The sequence below is a fragment of the Cynocephalus volans genome, chromosome 8 (assembly GCF_027409185.1).
Source record: "Cynocephalus volans isolate mCynVol1 chromosome 8, mCynVol1.pri, whole genome shotgun sequence".
Taxonomy (NCBI): domain Eukaryota; kingdom Metazoa; phylum Chordata; class Mammalia; order Dermoptera; family Cynocephalidae; genus Cynocephalus; species Cynocephalus volans.
The window spans coordinates 54,807,949-54,835,751 of NC_084467.1; the positions used below are offsets into that span (position 1 = coordinate 54,807,949).

Consider the following 27,803-nt stretch of genomic DNA (forward strand, 5'->3'; position numbering starts at 1 on the left):
TGTCTGTGATCCACCTCTCATCCCTCCTTTCAGAGGTATCTGGTACTTTTCCTTCCTGAACTGTTTCTCAGGTTCCGAAGTGCAAATCTGCTTGCTTTTTGTCAGCCTCCCCTTATCATGCAGTTAGGTTTCAAATTTCTATGGCCCGCTGAGACAGTTACCACTTGACATCTGCTTTCCATCTTGAAAATTTTCCTCATCATATTTCTGTTGCTCTCCTTGAGGTTTTATACCTTATTTTTATTCCTTTATTATCATTCTATTGAGGCTTTGGAAAGAGTATGCATAAAACAATTAAATCTCCAAGTAAACCAGAATCCTTTCATGTGTGCGTGTGTATGTGTGTGTGTATATATATATATATATATATATATTTTTTTTTTTTTTTTTTTTTTTGCAGTGGAAGATAACAGCCTACAGTTAACCAAAGACCCACATAAATTTATCAAGTAAGTTTCTTTATATAATTCTACGTCAATTTATTTAGCAAGAGGACTATTGATTTAAACCCTTTATATTTTCCATCATATTTGAATTTGCACTTTTTTTAAACTTAGAAAAGGAAGTAGATATCTTTTTCTCTTACAATACCTTTTAAGATGTTGTTTTCAGGAAGAATGTGGAAAATTATTGAATTCTTTCTAGACTATTGAACTAACATTGAATGTAACTATGTGAACTGGCCTATTCTTTTATTTTTATTTTTTATTTTTGAAAAGGAAAAGATGTGTTGTCAACAAAATAAGCACAAACCATTATAGAACACAAAAATCTAGGTAGTTTAGGAGAAGATAAGGTTCTAGAGGAAAATGGTGAGAGTTAAGGCTGAAGCTGTTGTACCTTTTGGGAGACAACCTGACAATGTGGCATCAATTTAGTCTCCATCACCCGAACAAGGTACAGGTCTAGAATCTCAGACATGGTTCTGTGGCATTTAGTTTCTTGAGCACTTCCATCAGCTTTATTTTGATAGTTAATTAGATGTAGAAAATAGCCAATTAACTAGTGTTGAAATAGTGCTTGCTTTAGCTCAAGGTTTCCTTCTTTGTCCCTGTAGAAAAGATGAGTGGCTTAAGTGGCTTCTGTTTGTGAAACAGTGTTGAAAAATTGCAGGAAGATAATCATATCTAGTGAATAGAACACTAGGTTGGGATTCAGTAGAGGACATTGCAGTAAATGTGTCAATGTGGTGCAAAGCAATTGGCCATCCTGGCACAAATTAGGCCTGTGACAAATAGTTGTTCAATGTGTAAACGCTATTTTATCACCTGTAAAATACAAGTGTCCTTAAAATATAAAAAAGTTTGTTCTATTTGTGGTATTATTATTTGCAGTGCTTAAATATACAGTGCCAGCATTTACTACTAAGGCAGGAGGAACAGACCAGAAGCCCTTCTGTAGGTCCTCTGAACCAAAGCAAGGATAAATGACGCCAGAATCAGGTTGACCGTGTGCCAGCCTGAACTCTCTAGAGAAGCCTTTAGTTAGAACTCATCTGAAGCAGTACAGTCTAGATTTCAATGATACTCTACACTCCCGGCATATATCAGGCTGCAATTTGTTGTATATATGTGAATTCTAATGTTTGTCCCTGGTACGTTTGTTCTGAAATAGAGTTCAGTTATGTCTAGTTTTTAGTTTTTAAATAGCACATTCACAATGAAGTCTTGCAGAAATTATTTGCAGAGAGATGCTGCTTTTAGCATTGTGTCAGTCTAGCACTTTATGCTTAGAACTTTGCATTACTTCGGGACCTAGAAGAACTGACCTGGCTGTAGAAATGTATTCCAGAGGCATAGCCAGGCAATTGAAACCCTCCTTTCAAAAGACATAACAAAATGTAGGCAAGGTCTGGTCAACTGCGTAGAATATAGTCAGGGGAATCCAGCTGATACTCGGTAACTGAAGGCAACATGAACTTGTGCTAGTCATCTGGGATGTTTGCATGTGGTCTATAGGATACTGCTTATAGGTTATGGGGCAGTTTTTCAGCCCCTGAGAGAATAGCTACTTTTTCATGAATTTAAAATACATTCACTGAGCATATGTTCTATGCCAAGCATGTGCCCCAGTGTTGAGGATATACACCTGAATAATATGAGAGTATTTCAAAAAGTTGTGGAAAAATAGAATTAAAAGACAATACAAATCTGTCCATGAACTTTTTCAAGTACTCTCATATGTGATTCCTAACTTCACAAGATTTGTACATTGGAAGTCCTCCTTAGAAGGGAAAACAGTACAGGGAGCAGACCTGCCAGTCCTACAGGACCAACGTAGGGAGCATCTTCCCCTAGAGGATGTGAAAAAGGCCATAGGGCAAATATCAGGATCATGGCTAAAGGAGGAAAGCTAAGGTCAGGTGGAATCACATTTAAAATTAGTCATATTGAGCAGAAACTTCTTCCCCCCTGGCTTTTATTTTTGCTAGGCTTCCTTTAGAGGCCTTCATTTTTTCACCAAGTCATCTGGAACCACCTTCTTTAAGTACAATCCAATGTTTTATTGGGCTGTGCCTGTTTGCTGTTGCATTATATAAATATAATATAATAAGTGCTATGATAGAGGTAAGATCAAGATGCTGGTGGGCACAGAGGGAGAAATAACTCACTAAGGCTTGGTGGGAGGTTGGGAGGGGACCATGGAGAGGCCAGCTTTCAGGAGGAGGGAATGCCTGAGGTGATTTCTAAAGGCAGGATAGGAATTCACCTGTTGACTAGGGGAGCAGAGCATTCTAGGCAGAGGAAATGAAAAGGGGGGGCACATTCAAAAGCATGGAAATATGAGGGGGTATATTTCCCATAGCCTGGGCTAGAGGAAGGTGTTTTGACATCCTGAATAAAAAGTAAAAATTAATCATGCATGCCAGGGGCAACCACAGTGTGAGTTCCAGGAGCTGAGATACAAAACTAAAGGGGGAAAGGGAGAGAAGGATTGGTTGCTAGATAATCAAGAGGAGAGGAAAATGAGACATAAAAGGTCAGAATGCTAAATATGTGTGTGTGAGTAGCTGGGTCACTTAAAAGGGGCAGGCACAAGATAAAATGAGGGATATAGGCAGAGAAGAGCATAACATTTGCATTACATAGTAAAAGTCCTAAGACAAGTGCATGCCTTTGACACAGCATTTCTACTTGTAGAAATTTATCTTTAAGGATATAATTGAACAAGTGTTTAAAGATAGATTCTAAGAATGTTAATCATAGAATTGTTTATAAAAAGAAATTGAAAACAGAATGTTCAACAAAATGGATTGATTTAATAAATTTTGGTTTAGGCATATAATGTCCAAAAAGCAGCTTTCAGATGTGATTCTGGAAACTTATATTTGTTAACATTAAAAGTAAAAAGTTGGTTGTAGAAATTCAGTGTTGCAAGATGAAAAAGTTTTAGGGATCTATTGCACAACAGTGTGAATACACTTAACAGTACCGAACTGTACAATTAGAAATGGTTAAGATGGTAATTTTGTTATGTGTTTTTTACCAAAATAAAAAAATGAAAAAAGTGGGTTATGAAATATTACATTTGACAGTATTACACACACACACACACACGCACGCACACGCACACACACACACACACACACACACACACCCTCTCTGAGAGACACTCTAGGATAGCAAATGAAAGAATCCCAGTTGTTCCATGTATTAGCTATGTGATTAAGCCAAGTTAACTTCTCCATGTCTCAGTTTCTTTATACATAAAATGGTAATAATAATAATAATAGTACTAATCTCATAGGATTGCTATGAAGATTAAATGAGTTAATATATAAAAAGCACTTATAATAACTATAACTTTAGTCAGAGATGCTTCAAGAACTATTATGAGATAAATTTGTACATGGTGTTATCTTGAAAAATCAAGATTTGTGAAATTGAAAGGAAAAAAAGGGAGTGAAAAATTGGGAGACAGTGATATTTTACAGGCACACTAATATTCTGGGCCAAGAGAATAACTAGTGCAAAGACCCTAAATCGAATATGAGCATTGTGTGTTAGAGAACCAGAAAGAAAACCACTTCCCAAATTAATCCATAAATTCAATTCAATCCCAATTAAAATCCCAGCAATTTTTTTCTGGAAATTTGTGAGCTAACACTAAACCATACCTGGAAGTGTAAAGAATTCTCTATGCCTACTTGAAGGCAATCTTGAAGAACAAAGTTAGACGATTGACACTCCCAAATATCAAGATATACTAGAAAGCTACAAAAAGCTTCACTCTGATTGGATCTTTTTAGATCAAGTTCCTGTCGCTGAAATAGGCACCATGGTCAGACCGCCCTGAACCCCTCAGGCTCTAGTTAGAGCCAGGAGTGAGGTCCATCCCATCAGTCTGCATGGCATCTGCATAATGGGGGGAAGACTGAAATACCTATTGACAAGGCAACCACAATACCTAGTATGACAACCTTCATATACAAAATATCTTTACTGGACCCAAACCTTGATGAGTAAAAGTTTGACAGACACAGAGGGAAAAAGAGTCTCTGGAAAGAACAGCTTGCAGAGAAACAGAAGTGTAATATTATGGCATCCTCGGGATCATCAGGAAATTCCATGTGATGGAGCCTCTGGATGTGGGGATGAACAGAAGAAGAAAAGGTTGGAAATGGCCAGATGATGAAGAGCCTTGGGTTCTATTTGACAGTATTTAGCCTTCATCCTATAGAATTAGAAAACCAAATGGCTTTCACACAGAGGCACAATAACCTGGAATGAGGAGAGGCTGAGGTAGAAAATCAATTAGGAAGCTGTTCAGAGTCATCAGGAGAGAAATCATGAGGTACTTAGATAAGGCAGCCGAGGAGACCAGCTGACACTGAGTGCTGAAGAGGTGCTAAGTTTGACTGTTTTCATGCATGATTCCATTGAATGCTCACCATCACCGCTTGAGAAAGTTTTCTCTCTTAATTTTATAGATGAGGAAACAGGCATAGAGAGGTTGGGTACCTTGCTCAGAGTCACACAGCTAATAAGTGACAATGCCAGAGGGTTTAACCCGGGCCAGCTGATTGCAGACGATGCACTCTTAACCATGATACTAACCACTAGGTCATGATGGAGAGGAAGTTCCCAACCAGAGATATTTAGGGATTTAACCATTAGGCTTTGGTTCTGGCTGGAATGTTGCTGCCATGAAATGGCACTACCAAGATTTTCTTCTTCCATTGAACCTTTATTTTTCCTTCATTTACTCCTCTTAATTATGAGTTGGTTTCTGCTGTTTCTTTTCTAAACACTTTCTCTTTTGGAGGTTGTTTTCCTACCTGATGGCTTTATCCATCAACCTTTATGTTGCAGTCTCAATTTTTCAATCACACTCCTAAAGTTCATTTTGACTTGTCTGTCCTATCATCACCTAAAACCCGTGTCTAAAATTAAACTCATATTTCACTTCAGTTTCTCTTGATGCTTTCTATTAATAGCAAAACTAACTAGTGTTCTGGGCTTTAGAAGAATACTTGACCCTAACATTTTTTTGTATTTCACACCCTGTCAAGCAACCAGTCCAGTCAATTCTTTAGCATTGTTTTAGATCCATCTCCTCCCCTTCATAACCTCTGCTCCCACTCTACCATTAGCTCTCGGTATCTCGTGCCTGAATTACTGCACTTGTTTCCTAACTGTATTTAATCCCCTTCTATAATCCACCCTGCGTACTGCTCCCAAAGAAAACTCTTGCTCAAATACTGATTTCATGATTTACTTGCCTTATTTGAGAACTATTGATGGCTGTCTATTACCGAATGAGTCAAGATTACTGAGTCAACTGTAACCTGTCGTTTCACTTGTTTCGTCAAATTCCAACTCCCCTAAATGTGAACTCTCCAATCTAGCCAATCGTCTTTTACTGTCATCCTTTCCCCCAGTGTCCTCTGTGTGTACGTTCCCATCCCAGCTGCTGCTAGTCCTCTTCCCCTGGTCTCTAATGCCTCCTTCCTTTGTTCCAGGACCATATGCCAAGTGACTCTTTCTCTGATGGCTTCAAAACAAAGTTCTCTCTCTCTCTCTCTAACCTTTTATAATTATTACCACTGCCAGAGAACTACTATATCTGTTATAGTATTCTCCAAATGTCTGTATTAAACAATGAAACACTTTATTGTGTTAATATGTAAAACTGTTCTATTCACCAGTCCAGGTATATAACTTACTTTCCCAACAGGATAATAAGCTCTAATGTTCATTTTAAAATTATGTCTACTTTTTAATATTCGTAGTGTCAATGATAATACTCAATAAATTCCTATTATTGGTTGAAACTATAAACACATGTATTTTTTTATGCTGTATATATCCCTATAAGCTTAGTAGTTTATTTGAATAATAGTAAAATGTAGTTACTGTTCTCTTATTTTATGGGGTTGTTTCCTTTATAAAATTGAAAATGCAAATATTCCCAAGTGTTTAAGACAGTCTGCTTTGTATATTCAAACTGTACTAAAGTTATCCCTTTTAGGGTAATATTTTTAATTATTCTGGGGGGAAAAAAGAAAGCCCCTGAAGGCTAACAGTTTGAAATTGAACAGGACACTCTTGGGAAGGGAGAGGGTCATGGGTCATCGTCAAACAGACAAAAAACAATGGAGACGATTGTGCCTGAAGATGGTGTATTTTTTTTCATGAGACAGTGTGTTGACAGTTTCCTTCCTCTTGGGTCATTGTTGTCTGCTAAATGATCTGTGACAGCAAATTGATCACAAGCTTTTTCATGCAGGAGATATAATGCAGCCTTTCATTTTGTTACCTCTGTTGCCAAATGCCGAAACATTTTGTTGGCAAATTAATGTTAGTTTAGTATACCATTTAGTAGTGTAAAGCATGGCATACAGCTCTGGAAGCAATAACAGTAATGATTAATTTTTCTTTACCAAGTTTCAGATTTCTCCTTAAGTGTGATTGCAAAAGTAAAAACACATTTGAAAAATGTTAGTCTTAAAAGTAGGTGTTTGTAATTGTTAAATAAATGAATTTAGATACTGCCCTTTTAATTTCAAAATTGAGTCAAATATTTAAGGTACCTACAATTTATCTATAAAAATTAATGCTAACATACTTGTTCTAACTGAAAAGTTGCTTCTTCTAAAGAGCTAGGAACTTAAATTGGAAAACAGACTTAAGACATAATTGTCTTAAGTTAATTGGTGATTTCATATGTCTGAAAAATATTCCTAAGTATTGTTTTATTTATTGTGTGTTGAGAATTTAATGGCCAGATTCTGTGTCAAAATTAAACTAATCTCAATTCTGATGCTTTTATTCTCTCCTCATAATAATAAGAAAACAAAGGTGATTTTACTAAAATTTGGCACAGATGTTCAAGAAAATTGTTTATTGTAGAAAGAAAATTTGCAGGTATAATGCTTTAAAATTCTTTTTAAGTATTAGTCATGAAATGCAGATGTCTTAAACCTATATTTTTCTTTTTATAATATATACATGGATGCACATTTATGTTTATTACTGAAAAATGTTTTGGACAGATTTTTTTGTGATTGCATTCATTAGTGATGAAATTAAAGTTAGATTCATTTGTTAGAAATACATACTAGAATTTGCAAATCAGTCCAATATTTTGTGACAATATATTGTTATCTGACCAGTCTACTCTGATAAAATAATTTTAAAAAGCAAATTTGCAAACTATCCATTGTCTGATTTTTATTTATATTTTCAGAGCAATTAAAGTAGTCTCATTTAACGATTACTACAAGACATGGTCTGGAATAGCTACCTCAAAAGCCACAGAATACTACAGAACTCCATGTAAGGTGATCTAGCCTTATCCTACATCTTTTTGGTGTATATTAATCTGTTAATTATCTTCAGCTTGTCTTGCTTTCAAAACTAATTGACACATATCTTTTATGTAAGGGTGATAAACTTCTCTTTTGGCTCTGTATACTATTCATTCGAGAACTATTAATTACTTCCTCTTTTGTCTAGAGCTCTGGACTGAAGTCTGATTAAAAGCCAGAAGGAAAGATAGGCAATTGGAGGAATAAAAGGCAAATTTCTCAGTCTTATGACATTTACTTCACTCCCTTCACCCCAGAAAGAAGACTTCACAGCAGGGGGAAACCTTAATTCTAAACATTATTGTCTTCTAGGCCAGTGGAAATATTAAGTAGAAATTCAGCAAGAAAACTTAAGAACCTAGGACTTTATATCAGTCTAAAAGGAAAAAAAAAGTCATCTGTTACCATCATGTGCTAGGAACTAAAGCAACAGAGTGAGAGAGCTGGACAACATTCTGGTTCCATTTAACTGGATCTTTAGAGTACTATTTCATTATGTGGATCATTATTTCATTATTTGGATCAAAGTATGCTATCCAGTCTACACACACTTACTGAAATCCAACTCTGCCTCAGCCATCTTGCTAAAATGGTGCATTCTGAAGTTAGCAATGTCTTTCCAATTCCCAGATTCAGTGATTTCTTCTTAGTCTTTTCCTTACTTGAACTCTCATGGGCTCTGCTCTCCTTGACTTACATGACACCACACACTCATGGTTTTTCTTCTCCCTTCCTAAATGGTCCTCTGCCTCTTCCTTAAAAATAACTTCTTCATTTATTCAGTCATCTCTACCCTCATTCTCTGAGAGACCTCTTCCACTGCCAGGGTTTTCATTAGCCTACATGCCAGTGGTTCCTAAAACCACATCCCTAGCCAGACCCCTCTCCTGAATTCTACGTGCATATTTACAACTGTACATTACATATCTCACCTATGTGGATTATAGGCATCTCATAGTTAAGATATCCCGGGGTGAATTCTTTATCTTGCCCTAAAACCTGTACTTCCTCCTTTATTCTCTCTCTTTGTTAGTGGTAGATCACCATATCTGTATTTTCTTGCCTAAGCCACAATCTTAGAAGTTTCTTAGACCTCATCATCTCTCTCATTAAGCCTTGTTGATTTTATCTCCTGCAACATTACGAATGCTCCCACTCTACTCCACCCCCATGACCACTGCCTTAATTTGGGGTCTCATTATATTTTATCTCCATTGTGATAGTTTCCTAACTATCACAAAAACTAGTATCTAGTTTTAAGGCACAAATTCGGGCAAACAGTAGTACTAAGCTTAACAAATAATTAAAAAGTTAGATCAATAACTTTTAAGAAATCACGTGTTCTTTCAGGAGTTTGGTTATTAATTATATTGTAATTATATGTTACTCTCCTTACTCATAAATTAGTGATTAAAAATAATAAAGATGCTTTAGATACATAGTCTTTAGCAACTCTATCATTATAAAGAATTCTGTTATTTTTGATACCAGAGTGCATGAATGTTTAGTTCATTTCAGAGATCTATGGTTGGGTGCTACTTAGTCAATTCAGTAAACATATCTGAGTACCTACTATGTGTGAGGCACTGAGGAGCTCAGATAGGTTCCAGGGGTGATAACCCTTAATTACACAAATATGGTGTTGAGAGACATTAGTTGGCATACTCTGGGGAACGACTCAGAGTCAAACTCCTTCAATCAAAAAACAGACTGTTATGGGATGGCACTTTAGAGAATAACATGTATATATATAGGGGCACTTGGAAATTCCAAACTGCTAGAGGAAAAAAAAAATAGAAGCACATGACAAAACTTAAAGAGATTTGGGAGTGATCATCTTGTAATAAAGAACAATTGAAAAATGGAAGGAAATAACGAAGCACCACTGACTGCAGTTTCTTCCTGAAAAAAGTTTCGCCCCCAAATGTTTAATTTTGTTGTTTCTACATCTGTCACTAACCTAGTATGTAATTCATCCCTCTTTGGAAAGGCAATAGCTGGAAATGGTTATCTCTAGCCCAGAAGAATTTCTGAGACTTTGAGTCTAGCACTTGGTGCAAATTTCACAATCACCCTGCCTCTTCTTCCCCTAGGGAATTGTTATAAGACTGTTTCAAGAGCTTTTCCTGAATAATAACCAGCACTTAATTAAAAAAATTAAATGTAAACTTTACATGTGCTGCTGGCCATTTTGTCTTTGGATATTTCAGCTGGATGAGATCCAACACTATCTTTTTTAATGGCCTAATTTCCTGGCAATAATAAAGATAAAGCTTTTAGATTATAGAACGCTTCTTCAACTACTCAGAAATAAAAGGGGAAATTCCAATAACTTCATTTTCTACAGTTGCATTCTTATCATTGGAAAGATTATTAAACTCTTGTGCATATTTTTAAGGGCTTTATGAACAATGGTGAGTAGTTATATTTTGATTTGGGGTATTAACTCTTTTCCATATTTTTGTGCCACAAATCTATACATAGTCACTGATGCCATAATAATACAAAGTTGATTCTTGTATAATGCACTTTACAGAGTCTGCTCACGTATCTTACGTTTTTTAATCATCTCAGTCTATCATTCTTTTATTAACTTATTCAACCAATATTTATTGAACACCTAATATATGTCACACGTAGTAGTATATATCACCCCTATGAACTAGGCATCATTATTATTATTACTCTGTTTTACAGATGAGAAAACCAAGACCAGGAGAAGTTAAGTAATTAAGGTCACACACGTGAGGGAGAATATCATGTTTCAGTAAAGAGTGTAAATTGTGAAAATGTCCATACTGCCCAAAGTGATATATAAATTCAATGTAATCCCCATCAAAATTCCAATGACATTTTTATCAGAAATGGAAAAAACTACCCAGACATTTATATGTAATAACAAAAGACCACGCATAGCCAAAGCAATGCTGAGCAAAAAAAATAAAGCTGGAGGCATAACACTACCTGACTTTAAACTATACTACAAAGCTATAATAACCAAAACAGCATGGTACTGGCATAAAAACAGACACACTGATCAATGGAATAGAATAGAAAATCCAGAAATCAACCCACACACCTACAGCCATCTGATCTTTGACAAAGGCACCAAGCCTATACACTGGGGAACTGCTGAAGACTGCTTCTTCAGCAAATGGTGCTGGGATAACTGGATATCAATATGCAGGAGAAAGAAACTAGATCCATACCTTTCACCATATACTAAAGTCAACTCAAAATGGATTAAAGAATTAAATATATACCCTGAAACAATAAAACTTCTTAAAGAAAACATAGGAGAAACACTTCAGGAAGTAGGACTGGACACAGACTTCATGAATATGACCCCAAAAGCACAGGCAACCAAAGGAAAAATAAACAAATGGGATTATATCAAACTAAAAAGCTTCTTCACAGCAAAAGAAACAATTAACAGAGTTAAAAGACAACCAACAGAGTGGGAGAAAATATTTGCAAAATATACATCTGACAAAGGATTAATATACAGAATATACAAGGAACTGAAACAACTTTAAAGAAAAAAACAAGCAACCCAATTAAAAAATGGGCAAAAGAGCTAAATAGGCATTTCTCAAAGGAAGATATACGAATGGCCAACAGACATATGAAAAAATGCTCAACATCACTTGGCATCCGGGAAATGCAAATCAAAACCACACTGAGATACCATCTCACCCCAATGAGGATGGCTAAAATCCAAAAGACTCTTAACGATAAATGCTGGCGAAGTTGTGGAGAAAAAGGAACTCTCATTCATTGTTGGTGAGACTGCAAAATGGTGCAGCCTCTATGGAAAATGGTATGGAGCTTCCTCAAACAATTGCAGATAGATCTACCATACGACCCAGCTATCCCACTGCTGGGAATATACCCAGAGGAATGGAAATCATCAAGTCGAAGGTATACCTGTTCCCCAATGTTCATCGCAGCACTCTTTACAATAGCCAAGAGTTGGAGCCAGCCTAAATGTCCATCATCAGATGAGTGGATATGGAAAATGTGGTATATCTACACAATGGAATACTACTCAGCTATAAAAACGAATGAAATACTGCCATTTGCAATGACATGGATGGACCTTGAGAGAATTATATTAAGTGAAACAAGTCAGGCACTGAAAGAGAAATATCACATTCTCACTTATTTGTGGGAGCTAAAAATAAATAAATAAATACAAAAAAAAACTGGGGTGGGGAGGGAAGAAGACACAACAATTACAGTTCCTAAAAAAAAAAAAGAATTCTGGAGCCAGATTACCAGAGTTGAATCCTGTCTCTGCCATTTACCAGCAGAGTAAGTGCTAGTGACCTTGAACTAAGTTTCTTAACCTCTCTATGACCCAGTTCCCTCATCTATAAAATGAGATTAATCACGCACATAGGGTTGAAGTACTTACAGCAGTGCCTAGCACACAGTGAGTGCTCAGTAAGTATACCTGTTATTAATTAAGTAGGCTGTGGTCCAGAGACATGAACCAGATCCTCTTACTCCACGTTTATTGCTCTTTCTATCATACTGTCCTGCCACCATAATATGACATCAAATTGTTATCTCTTTATAGTGTGATATTTAAATTCAAACTCTGACATATATGAAGTACATTTATCAATAATAACAATTTTTGGTTCATAATCATAGACAATTGTGTTAGTCCATTTCTGTTGCTTATAACAAAATACTTGAAACTGGGTCATTTATAAAGAAAATGAAATTTATTGCTTACAGTTTCTGAGGCTGGGAAGTCCAAAGTCCATCTGGTGGTGGTGACAGTGACCCAGGGAGTAAGACAGAGTCTCCTCTCTCTTCTTTTAAAGCCCTCAGAACCACCATTTTTAATCTATTAACTATGGCATGGTCCTACAATCCAATCACCTCTTCAAGGCTCCACCTTTCAGTTACCATAATAGGATTTCCCAGCCTCTTAACAGTCACAGTGGGGGCCAATTTTCTAATACATAAAACTTGGGGGACACAATTTAAGCTTCAGTGAATTGGGGGGGGACATAATTCAATCCACTACAGCAATCATATGGGAAGACATACATATGATCCACTGTTCTCTGTCCATCACTATAGAATGGCGAGTAAAAGGTTTGGCAGAGAACAAACCAATACATATGGTTGTGGGCAATAGCGCCTTAACAACAGAATCTGATCTCCGTAAGGAAATGTTAATGTTAGAGGAATAGAATTCCTTCAGACCAGTGCACTCTGTAGTACTGAGCACAGGCTTCCTGATGTTTGTTTGCTGTCATCAAGACAGACCAACAGACTGAACATCACGGGGATGCTTGCTTTCACCCAAGGAGACTTTCATTCTTTGAGTCTTTGAGCCAGCAGTAAGGGCTAGTGTCTCCAAAACACATTTGGATGCAAGAAGCAGTATCGTGGGAGTCTAATGCAATGGTTCTCGGTCTTGACTGCTCCTTAGAGCCACCTGAGGATATTGTAAAAATTCCAATATAAAGGGCACACCCCAGACCAATTACATCAAGATGTCTGGGAGTAGGACCAGGCAGTAGTAGTTTTTAAAGCTCCCCAGGTAACTACAATGTGCAGCCAAGGCTGGGGAGGTTCTGTGGGGGAAGAGTATGATGTCAGAAGTTAAAAACTCCTTAGCCCTGTGCTAGTTTTGCCACATACTGGTAAGTGAATTTAGGTTAGTCACTTAACTCTTTGTGCCTCATTTTTCATTTCTATTGATCGACAAAAATATTTCATCCTACTTTAATTTGCTCTGTGGTTAGCATGAGATAGTATGTGTGAAAGTAAAACATACTGAGGCAAGTGGATGCTATTATATTTCTTTGGGGGTGACAGTCCCGGCAGTGGGGGTGGGGGAAATAGGTCAACCTCTACAGATGTTGGGTAAGAGGTGTGCCATGGAAAAGGCAGAGTAGAAGCAATGCCCAGTAATCATCAGAAGGAGCAACAGAGAAGGAAGAAGAACTCTATTATGGGGGCAATAGAGGATGCTTTTCGACTACAGATTACAAAACTGCCACAAAAGCAAAATATGGTATATAGTGACGAAGGAATTTCAACTTCCAGAACTTCTGCTAAAATTTCACTGGCCTTTTTTCTCTGTCTCTCTGTGTCTCCTGTTCTCATTCCTTCATTATTTTCCTCCAATCAGCATCGTTCATTGAGCATCTTCTATATCTAGACAATTGGCTGTGTGGTGGAGACGAGAAGATATGTATTGTGATAAGCTGTTCAGAGAGTTTGCAGGCAGGTGGTAGGAGACAGAAGAGTGAAAAAATTATACGGATAAAATATGAGAAGCATTAAAATAGAAGTTTGCACAAAGTATTGTGGCATTTTCATCTCTCAGATGGTAGAGAAAGCAATGAATAAAATGAGTCAATGAAATAGAGCTAATGGAACTATTCAGGAAAGATGGCCATGTCATCTGGGGTTTCATAATAATATATAAGAAAAAGATTGCCATACATGTTCAATAGAAAATGTAGGAAAAGCAATTTCAAAAAAATTTAAGGGAAGATATGAATTATACTTGAATAAAAACCTCAAGGAAATATCATTCATGAGAGATTAAATTTTAAATTTTATCTAAGAGTAATGAGTCCCAATAGGAAGACGTTATTGAACCTTTCTATGTCGGTTCATCTGTAAAGTGGGTATTATGATGGCAACTACTGCATCCCTACTTTACATGTGTCCAGCATATAGTAAGAATTCTATTAATGTTAGTTTTTATGATCATCTACAGGAAATAATGAGACCTCACTAAGGACTCTGGGGAGCGCAGATTTGTTTCTTTAATAGAAGGATATCCAAATACCAATAAAAAAGAATATTAATAAAGCCTATAAGAATATGTGTGTATGTGTGCTTGTGTATGTTTGAAGCCAGAAAATAAAGAATAGATAGGAATAGATAGGAACATTGCTGGTGAAAATAATGTAATATTAACAGACAAAAAGGAGAGCTACTCAATTTAAATGTTTTTTCTATTGGTGACAGATCTTATCAAGGTAAAAGGTGTAAGTTAATTATTGTTAAGAAGAAAGTCCCAGACTAGAGGAAGACGAGCGGAGAGCATCTAACTGATTAAATAGTTCAAGACTGTAAACTCAGAATAATAATACGAAATAGGGAGATAGATAAATAAATGGAGTAAATGTATGTGGGTATGTGATCTGGCTTAATAGTATTTCATGTAAAAATTACCAGTGCCAAAAAAAAATAAACAAGTAAAAATAAAAATAAATAAATAAACAAACTACCAGTGCCTTCGGCATCATAAGTTTTCAACAAATTTTATGTAAATTTCATTGAAGGCATAAAGCTTATAATTCACCACAAACTTATGAGTCAGTGGTGTAATGTGATTTCCAGAAAATCTTAATGCAGATCTGAGCTGAACCGATAGAAGTGTGCACAGAGACGGGAGCTAGTAATCTCATTTGTGTGTTTGCCACTCAGACTATACCAAGATCCTAACCTAGTTCTGGACACAAACTTTAATAGGAACATCAACAAAGTTCATCACCAGGATGGTGAAAATGGTTAACCTCTAGAAAATCATATCCTAAGAAAAAGTCGAAGGAACTGAGGCTTCCCTGTGAGCTATTCTCATATATTAGAAGGCTCTCTCCTGTGAGAGAGGAATGAACTTAGTATTGCTCCAGAGGTCAGAACTAAGACCAGTGGAAACTCCCAGCACTCAAGTTAAGGAAGGACATTGTAACCCTTATTATCTGCCAATGGAATAGGCAGTCTCCCAAATACAAAGTGGAGCATTTTATGTAGTTGGCAAAGGATTCATTCAAAGCCTGGATTATCATCTGTTGAAGACACTTGCTTTGTGAAAAACCAAGATCTGTAATGTCACTGCCAACTCCAGAATTTTATTTTTCTACTTGAAGTGCTGAATTAAAATTTTGTTTAACTATGATGTCTGTGGTTTCTATATGAGATATTTTAATACTTTCTTCATTACTATTGTTAAAAAACAAAATTTCAGTAAATTTAGTTTAAAGATCTAATTGGCTTTTATTAGTGATTTGTGAATCAGGCAGCATTTCATCTAAAAAAATAGATAAGTGCTCTGCTGGGCATGGCAGAACAGTTGGTTTTTATAATGTAGCTAGAGCAGGAACAAGGAAACAGAATAATACAAAAAGTGGATTTGTTAACATCAAGCTACTTCAGGTTACTTTTCTTGTAAGGGTTAAAGCAGAGGGGACTACCTTAACAGGCTGGTTCACGTTGACTGGGCCCCTTCTGATTGGTTGCTGTGAATCTCCTCTTTTGAGGAAAAGTTGGTCTGTTTGGGGATTTTCCTGCTTCTTTAAGGTTTGTTTCATTGCATGGCACTTAGCATAATTGACTCCCCTCCATTTTGGTTTGGTCTGTTGGGACCTAATGCAGGATCTCAGTCCAAAACAATGGCCTCTCTAAATTTTATTTAACACTATAAATGACATATAAACAAATGTCATTAATTTTAAAATTTTTCCAAGTCACAATCTACTTATTTCAGATAATATCCAGTATTACAAAGTTCCAATAAAAGGAATAACTATGGAAGGTTTCTGAGCATTGTAATATGACTTGAACTATGTGTGAGTAGTATGTATATGTTACTGCCATGTGTCAAACTAATAAGTGAATTTTTTTAACTTTTAAGAAATATTAAAGAATGTATGCGTAGCTCCTTTTTTTAATATTATAATTTCAGTGCTTGAAGATCCAAAATTCATTGGACAGTATTATAAATGGAAGAAAATGGATCTACAGTATCCTAAAGAATGGAATTTAAAGTAAGAAATTTTAAGTGGCTTGGATGCGTTATCCCATTAACTTGAAATATCTATTATTCCTCTTTCTACTATCTAACTGAACCCTAAGAAGAAACCCTTGGAAATAACAACTTCTGCCGTTTTCTAAGCTGAATAACAAGAATAAGCAAGTATCACTTCTTCCTTTCATATGAATCCAGGTGAGAAATATCTTTGCTACCTATTGGCTGCCAAAGATGGAGATAGGACATGAGCCGCAGTGAAGAATCTCTTAATATCCTCCCCATTAATTCTCTTACTCCCAGTCCCATCATCCTTATCAACATGTAACTTAGAAATAGTAAAAAAAAAAAAAAAAAAAAAATCGGTCCTTTCAAAGAGGGCTTCTGGTACGTAAAACCAAGAGATCTTAACACTGTGACCAAAGATTGACATTCTCCATAGAATCATAGTCACTCATAAGTGCTGTGTGTTCTCGAGGTGTAAGATAAAAGAAATAGTCAACAAACAAAACAAAAAGCAAAACACTTTATATATCAACAATTAGGTTTTCATCCTTCTCATAGCACGAAGTATCTTTCCTGCGTCCACTGATTTCTCACTCAGTGAAGAATTTTGTAGTGGGAGACAAACGTAAATTGTTACAATATCTTTAGAAATCATTGTCTCTTATACCACATCAGGGAAAGGACCTTAGTCTCATCTTTGATCTCTTGACTCCTGAGGGTAGTTTTTCTGATTCATCACGCTACAGCAAAGATTCCATTTCCGTTCTGTGATATTGGCTATGTTGTAGTCACTGTTTATTCTGGTGTGCTTCTTTCAAGGTGCTCCATGAATGTACTACCATAAAGCTACCAAAATGCGTTTACTTCATTTAGCTCGTTTTTTAGCTCTTTAACTTACTGTTAGCTGTTTGCCCTCTCTTCTAGATGGAAATACAGGACTAATAGAAATAATGTGCTGTATTTTGAATTTGTGTTGAAATGGAGGTTCTTAAATATACTTCCCTACTCTTCAAAATCATAGTTCAGATTGGGTTTTTCAGTTAAATTTTATTTTTTCAGTTGGGGAAAAAAAAAGGTTTTTCTGCAAAAATTTTCCTTCAAGCCAAAGTGGATGAAAGTTTTTGCATTAGATACTTCTCTGTTTTCAGGATAAATCATAGGCAGTAAAAATGTTTATATTAAGCAAAATTTGAAGTAGTACAAGCATATTTTTTCCTTGAAGGCATGTTTCAAGTTTCTCTTCAAGTTGAAGAAACCTACTTAGAATATAAGATTAATTTTGCTTTGACATGACTTCCTGTTTTATTTCCTTTAACAGTTCTGTTTTGTTTTATTTGTTTGATCGTTGATTCATTTTGTAATACTAGCCTCCCACAGAACCCAAAAATTTAGAAAAAGTAGGACCATGTCATTTTCAACTTATCCATCCACTTCTACATATGGCTAAAATAATTGTGAGCTGTTTGAGTGCTAGAACATTTTTCCAAATACATTATTTTGAAGTTATAGGGTCAAATCATTATGTGCATAGCGACCCTGTCAGAATAAAACTCTCACACCTTATGCCATCTGGTGGTTGATGAGAATATATTTAGGTCAGATGATATTTGCTTCTTGTAAATTTTGGAGTTGATTAATCAAAAGAAAAGCACTAAAAGTTTTTAAAAGATATTACATTTATCTTCATTTTATTGCAGTGTAAATATTTGAGTATGCAAATGTATAGAAGTATAGTCAACATCTAAAGAATGATGAAATTCAACTTCTTTTTAGAGAATTATCGAAAGTCTCATGTTCATCAAAATACATGATACATGATAAAATGGTCAATTCATAGAGTCAAGTAGAAAATGGGGATCTGTGCAAGTGATTGGTCTGTACGTGCATGCCATGCAATACCATTGTACGTCTCTGTTTTTAATATTTGAAAATGCTTTCCTTGCACTGAAATTTCCTATTTAAAAAAGAAAGAAAGAGTGCAAATTGAGAACCTTTCATTTGCATAGCACTAAGGAGAAAGAGACCTGTCTCTCCAGTTACTCTCGTATCCTCCACCTACTGTCCTTCCCTCCCCTCATCAATCAATACCCAATTCTTAAGCCACACTAAATTCTTTGTTCTCATTATTATTGGGGCACATAAGATCTCTTCACCACTTTGTGCGTTCTGTCTGGGTCTTTCTGAGCAGGGTCTTTGCTGGTGGTCTAGAGTTAGGATTTGGTCTGAGTTAAAATGCAGAATGTGGAGTGCATAAGTGCAGGGTCACTGGAGCCAAACTGCCTGGATTTGAATTCTGGCTCTGCCAGTTACCAGCTCTGTGACCTGGAACAAGTTAACTGATTTCCCTGTGTCTCAGTTCTATCTGTTAAATGGCAGTATCTCCCAAGGGGGTTGTGAGGATTAAATAAATTAATATGTCATACATAAAATAATTCAAACAATATCTGGCACATGGTTAAGTACTCATAAGGTTCACTATTGTTCATGCTTTTTTAATTCACAGATGGAAAATCTTTCTTTGGGAGCAGCAAGGGGAAAAGCATGGGCTTTAGTGTCAGATCTTGGGGAAATTCTTACCGACTCTGAGCTGGTTTTCTTATCTGTTAAATGGAGATAACATTACCTACCTTGCAAAGTTGTTTTGCATTCGGCCTCTTGAATGAGTCATATACACAAAATAGTGTGGTGCGGCACATGGACATTAGATAAATATTAGTTCCTGAGGAAAGATGAAAGCTCATGCCTCCCAATTTTTCAGAGAATAAAAATAATTTGCCAGAAATATGTGAAAATTGTCAAGTTTCCTCAGGTTGGAAAACAACATCAATCATGAGACATTTATTTTAGTCCCATTATGCCTATGGTTCTTCTTCCTTTTCCACTCTACCTCTATCGGCTCTTCTGCCTGGAAAAGTGCTTCACAGGATGACATGAAGATCCATCTCAAACTTCTCTTTGTGAAACGGTACCTGACATGCTCAAGCGTTCCTAGTTCCTCATCCTCTCTTTCCATAGTACTCTGTTCCTATCTCTTTCAGCATCTGTGCTGTGAAAATTCATCTGTCCATGAAGAGTGACCTGGGCAAGGACATTAGTGTAGCTTTGCATTCTCTGTACTTAGCATGGTGCCTGGCAAAGAGGAGGCACTCAATTAATGTTTGTTAGAACGTGTATACTGTTTCCCCATTTAAGATTAGGATTAAATGTGAAGGCAGTTAATTTTAGGAAAAATAAAATTTAGGTGCAGACTTCTATTAAGGTCCATTGTAATGTAGAGATTATGGTTTTAATGGGAAGTTCTAGGGTGTAGTAATAAACAGTGATTGAAAACTGGAAATATAAATGTCATGAATATTTTGTGCAAATTCTTGAGTTGTATACATTTTAGTTACTATTAATAGTAACCTATTGTCATTATAAGCAACTCATAAATATTCATTAATCGGTCCCTTTGGTGTTCATTTCTAAGGCCATTTTTGTTTCCTATTGCCTTAACTGTCTTTTGGCTATTTATACAAATGCTTTATTTCTACCAAGACATGGGAAAGAATATGAATCTAGAATATACTTGGTAGTTTATATTTATTTTCTCTAGAGAAATAGTGAAAGATAAAAATCAGAAAACAATGAAAGCTGTTCTTTTGAGTGTTCTTGCTTACTCACACGTAAAACCATCTTTGTGTCGTACTCTGTAGCTAAAATTGGGAAAAATCTACTCAGGTAGTCTAAGCTTTGGCAGCCAGCAAGTTACCTAAAAAGTTATCAATTCTGGTGGAGTTTTACATTCCATGTAGCTTTAGAAAAGAATATTATTCTTGTTTTTATATAGGAGGTATAGAAGGAACAGGATCTGACGTGGCTAACTACCTTCTGTGCGCCAGGAATTCCCCCTGCCTTTCCTAATGTAATGCTGGCCACCCCATGGAGTTGACAGCCACACCTCTAAGTGCAACCCTCAGTAATATTCATCAGCCTCCTTCAAATCCACAACAAATCAGTCACCGCTCCAGGTCAGACCAGCTGGCTTGCCCAGCTGACACAGCTTCAAGAGAAGGTTCCTAGCCTCCTTTTCAACTTGATTGCCACCCCTAGGACCCCTCCCCCCACAGAAATTCTGTAAAAGTGAAGGTACATACTATTCCCAGTTTACCAATGAGGGAAACAGAGGCACAAAGAGATTTTCTAAATTGCCTGAGGTTGTTGGTAAACCTGAATTTTATTTGAAAATTAAAGCTAAAGTATTTCCTACTTGCCCATTAATAGGTGTATTTATCAAAAGCTTAAAATTTTCAAGTAAGTGTAAAAATATTGCTTACCCAATTGCAAGCATAAATCAAGTCTACGTTTTGTGGGGGGTGGGGGAACCCATCCAATTCTATTACTAAACAATGTTCTATACATAGATAAAAAATTAACATCTGTGCTATATCAAATACCATTTGATAAAACATTCTTATATTTATAAAATGTGCTCTGGACTTACTTGTCCTTTTAAATTAAGGAGTTAATACATATTATTTCTAAGTTTTTTAGTCTCTGATTTTGTGAGTATGTGTTTTAACTCACAAAAACAGTCTTTCTTTTAGTGTACCTATGTTTGATTCCCTTTTCTCCAGTTATATGAAAAACATTTACACTGAGCACATTTATTTAATGTATGTTTGTGCTATCCTTTCGGGGTTATGGAATTTAAACATTATTTTTATTGCTTTACTTAATTTATATATTGCATTTTCAAAAAGGAATATTAGCTTTTTTATTCTCCAAGATTAAATCTTGAACGCCATCTTGTGGTTTAAGAGGGAATTGGCATTAGAAGGGGACATGGCCTGTATCTTAAAATATAGACAAAGAGAAAAAATGATAGACAAGGGGAAAATTCCTTTTAAAAAATAATTTCTGCCAAGCAGCTACTTAGCCTCTGCTTGGAAGTTTTTAGAGACAGGGAGCTCAGTACATCAAGAAGCATTCAAATAGCTCTAATCCTCCTCCCTTCTAGCTTTCATATGATACCTTATGACATTCAACCATTCCAGATTCATTCATTTGACAGATTTCTGTTGAACTCCTACTATTATGTTTGTTTGAAAAACTGCCCAGAAAATAAGAATTTATCTCCATGTTATAAAGAAGGTGTGCAGAAAAAGTTTTAAGGAATAAAAAATTTATCTAAGGTTATACACTAAATAACAGAGCCAAAATTCCAACCAAGTCCTGCCAGATGCCACAGCCCATGCTTTTTCCATTAGATCAAGCTGCCTTAAGTATGCCAGGCACCATGTCAGACACTGAGGACATGGGGGTGGCTTTGGGGTTGGGTAGAATGCGTGTTTTAAAGGATGACGTTACAGCAGAAAAGAAAGTATTGACTTTTATCCTTAGAAACAACACAAATGAGGCTATTTCTGGTTTGTGGAATTGCCCATTCAGTCTCATAAAATAACTATCATGTCTTTCTCCCATCTGCTTTTAAATCTTCTCTTTTTTAAGCACACTCTTAAATCTTATCTTTTTCAGAATAAACACACCAGTTCTTTCACTGATTTTTACGAATTGTATACTTTTTATTGGTCCCCTCTTATGGATACAATTCATTTCATTAATTTCTCTCTCAGACTGTAGCCCCAAAACTTTACCATAGATTTCTGGTTGCAGCACGGAATCTGGTGGGACCTCCTGTGTTATAAACACCGTAGCTTAAGGTTGCTTCCCTCCTTCCTCTCTCCCGAAGAAGAAGAGTTTTACTATGAATCAAAAACATATATGGGGCTTTTTGTTCCCTAAGAGAACTGCTTCTTTGGCTCTGCTCCCACATTTCTAGGGGATCTCTCTCACCCTCCCCTCCTCCCCCCCTCCCTTTCTCTCCCCACCTCTTTTTTCCTCCTCCTCAGTCTTCCTCCCCCGTGGCCAGAGAAATATTATACGGTAGTTTCCCCTTATCCACTGGGGATATGTTCCAAGACCTCCAGTGGATGCTTAAAATCAAACCCTATATAGACTATGTTTTTCCTATATGTACATATCTATTATAAAGTTTAATTTATAAGTTAGGCACAGTAAGATATTAACAGTAACTAATAATAAAATAGAACAATTATCACAATATGCCAGTGTCACCACTGTTGTGCTTGGAGCCATTATTAAGTAAAATAAGGGTTACATGAACACAAGCCCTGTGATACTGTGACAGTCGATCTGACCATGGAGAGGGCTACTAAGTGACTAACAGGCAGGGACCCTGTACAGCCTGGAGAAGCTGGACAAAGGGATGACTCATGTCCTGAGCAGGACATAGCAGAACAGCATGAGATTGCATCACACTACTCAGAAAGGCATACAATTTAAAACTTAAGAATTACTTATGGAGTTTTTCATTTAATATTTTTGGACTGTGGTTGACTACGGGTAACTGAAACTGGGGAAAGGGAAACTTCAGTTAAGTGGGGACTACTGTACCTGGATTGGCTTAGACCTTGCTCATAGCCTCTTAGACCTTGCTCATAAGCAGGGGTGAGAGGGAAGAGGGTTATATTCCCCAGAGGCATTTTAGATCGTGTTTTACCAGGAGAATGGAGGAATGAGAAGGAAGCCAAGAAGTTCCTTTAGAACATGTTACCAAAATTCAGATTACTAATGGAAGGGTACAGTAAGTTTTATGATTCCTGTTATTCACATAAAGCTACTTTCAAGAACATGTCGCAATTAACAGTACCACACCAAGGCACATCATAACCAAATGGCTGAAATTCAGAAATAAAGAGAAAAATCTTAAAAGTAGCAAAGGATTTCTTAAAAACACATATTACATATACAGAATCAAAAATAAGAACAATCAATAACTTCATGTCAAAAAACTTGCAAGCCAAAATATACTGAATGACAGCTTTAAAGTGCTTGAAAGAAATTGTCAAACCTGGAATTTTATACCCAGTGAAAATATCTCTCTGAAATGAAGGTAAAATAAAGACTTTTCAGACCAACAAATCCAACTACATAGGTTAAATGAAAATATTTCTTGAAAGAACATCTACAAAGGCTCACTTTAAAAAAATGGATTAACCTGAATAATCCTGTATCTAATAAAGAAATTGAATGTATAGTTAAAAGCCTTCACACAAAGACCACTCAAGCCCAGATGGCTTCACTAGAGAATTTTCACACATTTAAGGAAAACATAATACCAATGTACACAAACTTTTTCAGAAAATGGAATGGGACACTTCTTGTCACATGTTATAAAGTCAGCATTACCTCAATAACAAAACCAAAGATGGTGCATGAAACCTACAGATCAATACACCTCCTATACACAGATGCAAAAGGTTTAGCAAACTGAATCCAAGCATTGATTTGCTTAACATTGTTTTATTTTTTGAATGTTAAATCAAGGTTACATCATAATTATTTATAATAATTAATCTTGAACACATGGGGTTTATATTAGGAATCTCACCTTGTTTTCACATTTGAAAAATTCAGACAATGTAAAATAGAATATGAAAGAAGAGCCATATGATCCTCTCAATAGGTGAAGGAAAATTCAACACTCACTCTGATTTAAAAAAAAAAAAATCAGTAAATGAATAGGAAAGATCTTCCTCAACCTGATAAAGTACATCTATGAAAAAACTACAGCCGACATCATACATAATGGTGAAAAGCTGAATGTTTTGTCCCTCAAGTCAGGAACAAGATCAGGATATTTGCCTCACTGCTTCAATGCGATATTTATTGGAGGCTTTATTTTCATTATAGCATGTATTGCTATTGATATATCTTGATTTTTATATTTGTTCATTTTTATCCCTTTTCCATGGGATCAGTGACTGTGTTTGTCTTGTTCTTCCTGTATCATTAGCTCCTAGAATAGCATCTGGCACAAGGTAGGTGCTCAATGAATATTTATTAAACGAATGAACTGTTCAGTAATACTGTATAAGTAAGATACTCCCACGAAAAACATTTCTGTCACTCAATTTTCCTCAATAAACAATTCTTTCATCAAAAGTTTTCTTGTCATTATATATCCCAAAAGGTAGTTATCTCCAAGGGAAATTTTTGTAAAACTTTTTATTTCCATATATGAATTTCTTCTCCAAGGACATGCTCTGATAGCTTGACTTGGGTCCATTGATACTTCATACTATGTTGTTTTTCCCACCAGTATAAGTCATGAATTTTTCTGGTAGAATTTTTCCCTTACGTTGAATAGTGTCCCCCCAAAATTAATGTTTTCCCAGAACCTCAGCATATGACCTTATGACAAGATAGGATCTTTGCATATGTAATTAGTTAAGTTGAGGCTATACTGGATTAAAGGGGGCCCTAAATCCAATGACTGGTATCCTTATAAGAAGAGGAGAAGACACATAGAGATGCACACAGGGAAGAAAGCCATATGATGTCAGAGGCAGAGATTAGAGTGTCGCAGCTACAAGCTAAGGAACCCCAAGAGTTGCTGGGAGCCAGCAGAAGCTTGGAAGAGGCAAGAGAGCATTCTTTCCTAGAGCCTTTAGAGGGGGCATGGCCCTGCTGCCACCTTGATTCTATACTTCTACTCTCCAGAATTATGAGAGAGTACATTTCTGTGATTTTAAGTCTTCAAGTTTGTGGTAGTTTCTTATGGAAACTAAATCACCTTGCTATACCACATGATGTTTTCATTAGTTTTGTGATACTAACCTTACGTCATATTTGTTTGCTTTTCTAACTACTATTCTGTTGGAAAGCACATAATAAAATAGTTGAACTTTACTATTAAATTAGTCATCATTCAGAATAGCACCATATTCAAAGCCTATTGTTCTACTTTCCTGTTTCATTTAATTTGTTTGGTTTATTTTTCTCAAAAGTAACGTACATTTCCCAAAATTCACTTAGATAATTTCTTCTTTTTCTCTTTCTAGGTATGCTGCTATGAAGTCTCGGTTGGCTAGAGAAAATAGAATGCCCCACAAAGTCACTCACTCAATCAAAAGAATTCATCTCTGCCCAACTCCAAGTAAATAATTGAGTTCAGCCTCTTTGTTTTGTTTTGTTTTTAGAACTAAAATATTATAATAACGAATTTAAATTTTTGTTCAGTTCAAATAAGTTTGAATCTATGAGGCCTAATTCTTGTGTTCTCTTTTTAAGGTTGCTTTATCTCTTTCTAACAAAATTAATTCAGCGAATTACTTACATAGGAATTAGAACTTTGAAAAAATTAAGTTACTTATACTTTCAAGATTACTACCCCTTAATAGGTTAATATACATTTTGACAATTTAAGGCTAAGTTTTAAAATATAAAAAAGCAGCCAAAACAGAGCACTAATATACTGAACCCTAAAACTCCTTGTAGATTTAGAGATATATGCAAAATGGCTGAAAAGAAAGGAACAATGTTATCTTTTGTGCTCTTTCAAAAAATTAACATTTTTCCAAAAAAAAAAAAGAAAACCAGTTTTAGTTGTTGGGATAGGTTGAGGATGAGTCCTGAGCAGGAAAAGAGAGCTAAGCAAATTAAAATGGAAGCTGACTAATATAGAGGGGAAAGCGTGACATTTGGGGTCAGAGAACTTGGGTTTAGATCCCAGTTCTATATAATTGTGGGGAGGTCACTTAACCTCTGAGGTTCAATTTCTTCATCATCAGCTAGTACTGGGTACATAAAAGATATTCATCAAATATTACTTTCTAATGTCCTGCGCTATGTCACAGGATTCTTATGACTAAATGAGTCTATGTATGAAAAATTTCCTTGTAAACTGGAAAATACCATAAAGTATTAGTTATTGTTTTCACTGTCACCTGTTCATTAAACATAACAGCACATCAACACAAGGCACAGGCAATAAACTTCATTCAGTGATTCTCCGAGGGCCCTGCTCCCATATCTCCAACCTTCTTCTCCCTGGCTCAGTATCTACTTTTCTTCCTCCTGTCTGTTTTGATGGACCACTCAGATTTCCTCCTCTATATTACTAGCCTGTCTTCTTCATTCAACTCTGCCTTCTTCCAGATTTCAGGGTACCTGCAAAGACTGCTAAGAAATGTTGCCTTCTCTAGCCTTACTCTCTGCTTCCTCCATGATTTCTCTACTCCTCTCTGCAATCTCTCTCTTCCAACATCCCCACGATCTTCACCAGTGAAAGAGATCATTTGGTTATGTGAATAATCACAACAATTTCTGTCCATGCTTTGTCAGATTGGTTTCTATAGCTCACATGTGCTTATGTTTTTACCAGGTCTAAAATCTTTTAATTGTTTCCCATTTCCTTCAGGATAAGATTTAGATTCTTTGACATGAAAAGTCCTTAATGCTCTAATATCTGTCTGTCTTTTCAGTGACATCTCTTACCACTCTCCCTCTCACACACTAAAAGCCACACTGACCTAGTAGGTCATGATTGTTTATTTCTTACCTCATTTCAAAAAATTTGAAAGGTCTACTATGTTTTCTCATACCCCACTCCAAACACTCTTCCCTCCACTTCTTTACTGTCTAATACATATGCATCCTTTAAGATTCAGTTCAGGTATTATCTTCTCTAGGACACTCTGTGTGTTATCATAGTACTTCTATCATGGCCAAATCAGGCCCTATTAGTTTTCTGTTGCTATGTATCAAATTATCACACACTTAATGGCTTAAAACAACACACATTTGTTATTTCACAGTTTCTGTATGTTTAGAGTCCAGAAATAGCTTAGCTGGATCCTCTGTTTAGGATCTCATAAGGTTGTGATCAAGGCATCAGCTGGGCTGCACTCTCACCTGGAGGCTTGAATGGGGAAGACTCTTCTTTCAAGCTCAGTAAGGTTGTCAGCAGAATCTGTTTTCTTCTGTTTTTAGGACTGAGGGCCCTGGCTTCTTGCTGGGTGTGGGCTGGGGGCTGCCTTCTTTGCAGAGGCTGCCCACAGTTCTTTGCTATGTGGACTTTCCCAGCATGGCCTCCTACCTCATCCAGCCAGAACAAGTCTGACAGCAAGATTGAATCAATGTAATGGTAATGTAATCAGGGGAATGAGATTCCATCACCTTTATCATATTTTATTGGTTAGAAGCAAGTCACAGGTTCTACCTACATTCAAAAAGTAGAGGATTGCACAAAGATATGAACACCAGGATGGAGGGATCCTGAGGGCCCACCTTACTGTCTGTCTGCCATAAATGCTGTGTTATCATTGTTTCCTTACTGACAATCTCCTTTGA

General features: G+C 36.2%; 1 protein-coding gene across 2 annotated transcripts in view; it reads left to right on the forward strand.

Moving 5' to 3' along the window:
• UBE2U (ubiquitin conjugating enzyme E2 U) overlaps positions 1-16,624 on the forward strand; it is a 33,605-nt gene extending 16,981 nt beyond the window's left edge. Inside the window, exons 6-8 of one of the 2 annotated variants that reach the window (XM_063107100.1) lie at positions 401-449; positions 7,690-7,778; positions 16,539-16,624. In XM_063107100.1, the coding sequence (XP_062963170.1) occupies positions 401-449; positions 7,690-7,778; positions 16,539-16,624 (224 nt within the window). The remainder of the gene's footprint in view (positions 1-400; positions 450-7,689; positions 7,779-16,538) is intronic. The other variant, XM_063107101.1, reaches the window with a different exon arrangement.
• Positions 16,625-27,803: the final 11,179 nt, after the last annotated feature.